The 7500-nt window shown below is 41.7% G+C and overlaps 1 protein-coding gene and 1 long non-coding RNA gene across 4 annotated transcripts in view; both read left to right on the forward strand.

Annotated features, from left to right (window-relative positions):
• LOC117762207 overlaps positions 1-2394 on the forward strand; it is a 10107-nt gene extending 7713 nt beyond the window's left edge. The window contains exons 3-4 of one of the 2 annotated variants that reach the window (XR_004613961.1): positions 3-2238; positions 2273-2394. This is a non-coding gene — a long non-coding RNA (uncharacterized LOC117762207). Of the gene's footprint in view, positions 1-2; positions 2239-2272 lie in introns of those variants that run through there. The other variant, XR_004613962.1, reaches the window with a different exon arrangement.
• A 3804-nt stretch (positions 2395-6198) lies between these two features.
• Positions 6199-7500, forward strand: part of LOC117762195 (butyrophilin subfamily 2 member A2-like) — a 5764-nt gene continuing 4462 nt past the window's right edge. For both annotated transcript variants that reach the window (XM_034586719.1, XM_034586720.1), the window contains exon 1: positions 6199-6302. In XM_034586719.1, the coding sequence (XP_034442610.1) occupies positions 6206-6302 (97 nt within the window). In that variant the 5' untranslated portion in view covers positions 6199-6205. The remainder of the gene's footprint in view (positions 6303-7500) is intronic.

The following is a 7500-nucleotide window of genomic DNA, read 5'->3' on the forward strand; positions in this document are numbered from 1 at the left end:
AGTTTAAAACGTCTCAGCCTGAGTCAGATCAGTTGTGAGTCTCTGAGACTGAACTTCATTCATCTCCAGAGAGAAGAGGAAGAAACAACATGTTGATGAACTGTGTGAAACCTGAACTTCTTCAGTCTGTTTTCATTCAGGCTGCAGCTGCAGGTTTGAAACATGAAGGATCTTGTTCATATCTGTAGTAATTGTTGAAGCAGCAGAAGCTGATGAGAGAATCTCTGTGGAATCTGAACGGATGAATTCAAATTCAGAAATCACGACCGTGTCTGTTGTTTCACAGCAAAATAAAAGATGTGTAACATTTTCCTGAACTCAAACCCAGATTCCACGTAGATCTCTGGTGAGTGTTTGTGCTGAAACAGAAGAATTACACCAGGATGGATTATTAACAGAGTCTGAGCCGAGCAGCCGAGCAGGAGGAACGTGAGCAGAAGATCTTCTGCTCACGTCACTGAGCCTGGAGACGTTCATCCCACTGGTGTTTCTATCTGCTCGTCACTTCACATGTGCACGTTTAGTTCTGTGTGAAGGTTGTGACGTCCAGTCTGCTCCACAGGAAGTGACGCTGACTTCTGTCCTCTCTTTCAGACGCTGGAGGGACGGTTCCTGTTTGGGTTGGTGTTGTTGGTGCAGTTTTGACTCTTCTTGTCGGTGGTGTCGTTGGTGTGGTTTTTCACTTTGTGTATACAAAGAAAACTCACTCAGCAGTACCATCTAATTGAGGTAAGTTTAATTCATGTATTAAATCAACATAATGATGACGAACAGACGACAACACAAACAATTCTTCATCTGATGTTTAGAGTCTTGACAGAAACACAAAGATTTCTGTTGGTATTTATCATCGACTGTAAATAAAGACGAACATGACTGTTAAAACTCTGTATCGCCCCCTGGTGGCTGATGGCAGAATAGGTCATAATCCCTTTTTTATATCCAGTCATTGATCGTCTTTATATAAAGTCACTGATTGTGTAGTTGTTTACAGTGTGTTGTTGTTTACAGTGTAACTTCCCCAAAGCAACAATGAGACGTTCACACCTGCTTCATGCAGCCGCTGACCAGGTGACACAGGAAACAGGAAGTGAACTTCTCCAAAGCTCCTTTTCATTGGTTCAACAAATATTTACCTTCGACTCAAACACGAATGAAAAGCATCAGAGTGACGACCACACAACGCTGTGTATTTAAAGATAATGATGTCATCATGACGTCAGTTCCACCACGTGACGACACATGATTGGTTCTTGTAAATAAGCTGTAGGTCTCGTCTCAGATCTTATTGGCTGGAGAAGTTGATGCTTCACTAACTGAAGCTGTGTCTCAATTCAGGGACATTTGAAGAGCGACTGTGTCACAGCAGAGCGACTGAACTGATTCCAACACGTCCTCCTTTCCCTGAGCAACGACGCCACCACCTGGTGGATCCTTCTCAGGCCAACATATCCCACAATGCATTGCTCTTCAGTGACTGAACTGTTCAAAGTGATAATGGCAGCAGGAGGAGACGAGACCAAAACTTCTGATGTTTACACTTTTCAATGTATCAGGATTCAAGTGAACATCTCCCGGTTCACACGTTAAAAACCAAAGGTCATTAAAACTGTGTCGTCCTGTCCAGCTGCAGCTCTGTTGCTAGGCGACAGCGGTAAGGGCGGGACAAGCTGGGGACACAAATCACAGAAATCCTCCGTAGACCAGACGTCTCATTTCAGTTGGTCCTTCACAAAGGAGACGGCCCTGGAATCAGGACACAGCTTCTATGACGTCATGTTCTGACTTCACAGTGACGTCATGATGACATCATTCCTGCCACATGGTCATTAATGACTTTTCAATATATATATATATAAAAGCTTCAGGTCGTATCTCTCGTCCTATAGGATGCGGAGATTGTTGAATAATGCATGAAGTCATTTTCTGACCTTTTCTTCAGAAACTGAAATAAAACTGTGACATCAAATCGTGGAAACGTAGTTTGAAGGAGACACAGGATGTAACTGACCTCTGACCTGTTAGGTTACGCAGATTGTTTGATTTATTATTTGTGTTGGGTTTATTTTGTTATTTATGTTTAAGTATGTATTTTTTTTATTTAAATTAGTAATTTGTTGTCCTTTTAACGTAGCGACTCACCTCGCGTAAATGCCTGTAGCTTTCACGGAGCGGACCGATATGATAAACACACAAAATCCCTCGCTCCCGGTCCGAGCCTGATATGAAACACCTCCCGTGCAGCTGCGTCTTGATGGTGACAGGACAGCAGCTGTACGGTGATTCCCGATCATACGGACGTATTAATCCTCGTTTAACAGCCCTCGGCGAGCGGAATGAGGTGTGAAGCAGGTTTGACTCCCTTTGCTACAGGTAGCGCGGAATGGGAGTCGCTATGTCACAGCGTTAGCCGGTCTTTGTTTATGTTGACGGCTCAGCGGGTGAGTCGCGTTCATTTGAATGCGCTTCAGTGTTACTTTGCATTAACCCGTCAAACTTGTCTCACATGGTTATTTTTTGTGGTTTAACTGATGTTTAGGTATTTTAATAGTTGTATTTGTCTTTTATTAAATTATGTTGTACTTGTTATCGTTCTAGTTTCACGGTGTTTCTACGGCGCCACGATGAAATGTTTGAATAAAGAGCCGTGACGCATCAGTTTGGGACTCTGCGTCTTGCAGGATACACAGGATTACACAGGATGTTTCTCACTGGTTCATCGATCTCTGCTTGTGGTTCTTCTCTCAGCTGAACTGTGACTCAACCACACGTCTCTGATCTCAAATGTAACAAAGCTGCTGGAACTGTGGCTGTTTTTCTACCTGAGTCACTTCATGAAGGAATAAACATTCAAAGTTTATAAAACACAATGTGGGAATGTTCCAGTTCTAATCAACAGTCGACCTTTGACCTCAATCATATTCTGCTTTGATTTCATTCATGTTTTTTTTCTTCAGCACCTTAAATAAATAACTTTTATATGAAAATGACTGTTTTCATTACATTTACGTCAAATCATTTTGATATTTTGCTCCTCTGAGGAAGAGAGTGGATAGTAATTGATAATTTGACATTGAATCAAGTATCAAGAAAGTACAATTACACGATTCTGCAAAGTTATTATCTGTGATTATATAAAGTGTAAAATAATATTGGACAAAAATATTAGACAAAATTGAACAGGATAAAATGATATTACTGTTACAATTTTGGGTTTTGTGCACTTACTTTATTTATTTGATTGAACTATTTGGAGAGAAACAAGCTCAACTTTGACAGTTACACAATATCTTTGTTCTTTTCACCTGGACACATTTTGATCACATGCTTTTTTCTGAGTTTGCAGAACGTAAAAAAAATGTTTGAAGGTAAAATGTCTTAAATTTATAAGAGGCCAGTTGTGTGTTTATTTAAAGTCCATGGTGTTTTCTCCTCTGGGCAAAACGGACTTCTACAGAGAAAGGAACTCCCTTCACACTTCTGATGCCAATAAAACTGATATATTTCAACATGTTTAAATTAACTTCAACCTTTCTTCACAAAATTATTCCCTTTTCATAGATATAATGCATTTAAATAATAAACTGTCAGGTAAACCTATGCTTCTCAGATTCTTTTTATGTTTCTGTAGGACCTTTCCTGCATTTTTTTTACCACAAATATGTTTTGAATTAACAAACATCTCACAAACATATTTATACATTTACAATGAATCAAATATCACAGCCTGAAGCTCTACTAACAATAAAAAGGGACTCACACGGAGGCGTTTGTAGCTAATAACCATAAAAAAGGTTCACAAAAGTAGATATTTATATCTAATACCTCATAACAATACTTGCAATCCTAATAACCTCAATCACAAAAGTTTCAAAGATGGATATTCTTTGTCAAGAGCATCTCTCCATCCTAAGATGGTCTGTCCAGATGCTGGTCCAGATGCTGGTCCAGATGCTGGACAGGACCACTTTCCTCATGTGGGTGTGACCAGTGCTTTTGTTTTTGGACTGACCACACGTTTTACTCTGGTAATGGTGACTGGTCTTCAAGAGCTGCCTATTGTAGACACAACTATAACAGGACAGCCACGGAGACATCATGTTGTGGAACATAAGCCCATATTATAACTGTAGATAATGATTTTCTTCTTGTTCTCCGGATAAAACCGCGAGAGAAGCTGCGTTACTGCTGCTGCTCACGTCACATGACTGTCACGTGACAGGACAGGTTCTTGGAGAAGAAGGAGAAGAAGTTTCTCTGATCCCTCCATGGCTGTGGGCAGAAGCTGATGTGGATCAGTCAATTAAAGAATCATTGCAGAAAGGTGAAGTAGTAGATCTGGCAGAACATGACAGACATCTTAAGAACAGATGGAGTAACTATCTCATATTTACACTGATGGTTCAAGGGATCCAGAAAGCAAAGGAGTGGGATTTGGTTCATACAAATCTGTCAGAGTAGAAGACTACCAGATGGGATTCCAATAATCTCTGCAGAGTTAATTGCTTTATTGTGGGGGCTGTGGTGGGTGGAAGATGGAGGCTGGTGGGGGGAGAGGGAAACAGAGCTAGGCCAGATATAGTTGGTGAGATTTTAAAGATGGTCTCTAAATTGGAGAGGCAGGGAAGTAGCGTGGGTTTTTTACGGGTGCCAGCACATGTTGGGGTTGAGGGCAGTGAGGTGGCGGATAGGGCAGCAAAGACAAGTTTGGGCAGAAATACAGTGGATATACAAGTCCCACTTGGAAGGATGGAGTGTCGTAGCATCATCAGTGAGAGGCTGAATCAGATATGGCAGCAAGAGTGGGATGGAGACACCAAAGGAAGAAAGCTATATAACATCCAGGCATCAGTTAAACCTGTCAATAAAAGCAAAGCACTAAATAGTGCCTAGTCTGCCAGAAAGGAGAAGGAAAAGGAGAAGAAGAAGAAGAGGAAGTTTCTCAGAATTTCTCCTGATTACTTTTCTCTAGTTATTTGTCAAAAATCTCAAATAACGGATCGAGTGCATTTGGTCCAGGTTTGTTTTAAAATTGTAAAAGCTCGTAGGGAGCAGCTAGCAGCAGCTAGCAGCAGTTAGCACAGTGGTTCTCAAACTTTTTCTGTGATGCCCCACTTTGGAGCGAGAATATTTTTCATGCCCCACCCGTTCCCCTGCCCCAACAAAATGATGACAAAATGGGCCAAGTTTAACTTGTGTATTTACATGACATACACTTGAACATTAAATTCACATTACTTTCAGGAATTTCTGATGTGCAAATAAAAAACCCTTTTCAAACAACTTTTTGTGACATTTATCAGTCCGTACTTTTTCAAAAATAGAGAAAAAATAAATAAATTTATAATCACTTTGTTTCAAAGATGATAAAGTTCAACCAAAAATAACACATGCAGATACTTGGCAAGAAAGATGGGCAAGTCACTATGTGAGAACTCAAGTCTTATCAACTGTATAACTGCTGCAATGAGACTGTTTTGCACTGCACATCTTTTCCAAACGGGGTTGCAGGCTTGATAATGCCACTCTTGAGTCATTTTCAATATTGAGCCTAGATCTGTACTTTGATTTCAGTGAGGCACCAGCAGAAAAGCCCATCTCACAGAGAGAGGATGTGGCAAAGGGAAGCAGAATCCTCACAGCACAGTGTCTGTGCTCTAAACCAGGGGTCTTCAACGTTTTTCAGGCCAAGGACCCCCAAACTGATGGAGAGATGGAGCAGGGACCCCCCCCCCCCCCTACTATATATATTGTATAAAATTGTGTTTTATATTAAACTGGGCCTAGTGCCATGTATAAACATAGCTACCCTGTTATTGTGCATTCAATATTAAGCTATTCAAATAATACACAGGTTCATATAGTCATGTTTTTATTGTGTGTCAGTGAATGTGTGCATTGCTGACTGAAAGATAACGTCGTCTGCCTCCATTTATCCGTTCGCTACAATATGTTGGATTCATGTTAATGTGTATTTAAAGACATTTAAATTTGTGGGAAAAAAATTGGTTGGAAAAAATAATAAAAAATGTAAAACCGAACATTTCGCGACCGCCCCAGCTGGTGGCGCTGCTGGGGCTCCAGCTGGGTGCTGGGGCTCCTCCCCCAGCACCCCAGCAGCACCCAGCAGCCCCAGCAGACCCAACAGACCCAGCAGCCCCAACACCCAGCAGCCCCAGCACCCAGCAGCCAGCCATCTCTAACCATGAGCCGTCCGTCATCAAAGTTAACGATGTTCATTTTAACTGTTGTGATTCTCTTCACGCGTGTTGCGGTTGGATCAGTGCTGCGAGACGCACAAGGTAAGACAGCAGTCAAGCTAACACGGGAGGCTAATGGGGCTAGCTAAGCTAACACACAAACAGGAAGTAACGGTGAACAGCTTTCATAGTAAACACAGGGAGTTATGAAGAATAACACACCAAACACGTGTCATATGAAAACATCCCTCACATCAACAGGTGGCAGCTTTGCGGTGTTTAAGAGTAAAGATGGCGACTCTGCTTCAGCCTCAGTGATGGTGGGCAGCGTCTCTACGTCAGACGGTTTCACGTGGACCACAGCGCACCGGTTCCGTGGTGGGATTTCTCTCACATTTATATTTAGCCCCACAACTATGTGGTTGCGTCTGAAGATGATTCTGACTCAAAAAGTCACTTATTGTTAATGTTTCCTGAAGCGTCCTCAATTGCCTGTATCACCACACCACATCTAATTTGCCAGAGTTGTCATAGTTACACAGGGAACTTTATTTACTCCTTCGACTGACAGCTCCAACACTGTGCGACTAAAATGGTCCCTGAGACTTCTATCAACACAAAGATGAGACTAGTTCTAGAATTGAGTACAGTGAATAAAACAATAGATTTAGAAGTGAATTAGAATTTTAAAGTTCATACAACGTGATGTAGAAAGAGAGCCTGATAGAAATAACAATGGAAATGAGGATAAAAGAATAAAGTTACACGAGACAGTAAAACTAATACAAAACAAAAGTGGCAGAAAATAGTAACGATGAAAGTAGTATAGGATAGGACATGTGATATTAAAATGAAATATTATATTTCATATTACATTCTGCAAGAATAGTAATATTGTATATTACGGGTGTTCTGTACAAAACACACACACATCCAGCCACACACACATCCAGCCACACACACATCCAGCCACACACACGTCCAGCCACACACACACACCCAGCCACACATCCAGCCAGCCACACACACACACACACACACACAACCAGCCACACACACATCCAGCCACACAACCAGCCACACACACACACACACACACACACACACACATCCAGCCACACAACCAGCCACACACACACACACACACATCCAGCCACACACACACACACACACACATCCAGCCACACATCCAGCCACACACACACCTCTGTGGTTGTTCAACAGTAGTGTCTTCTGAACCACATTTTTTCATGATCACACACACTCACACACACACACACTCACACACACACACACACAC

Source organism: Hippoglossus hippoglossus, chromosome 5, assembly GCF_009819705.1.
Source record: "Hippoglossus hippoglossus isolate fHipHip1 chromosome 5, fHipHip1.pri, whole genome shotgun sequence".
NCBI classification, from domain to species: Eukaryota; Metazoa; Chordata; class Actinopteri; order Pleuronectiformes; family Pleuronectidae; genus Hippoglossus; species Hippoglossus hippoglossus.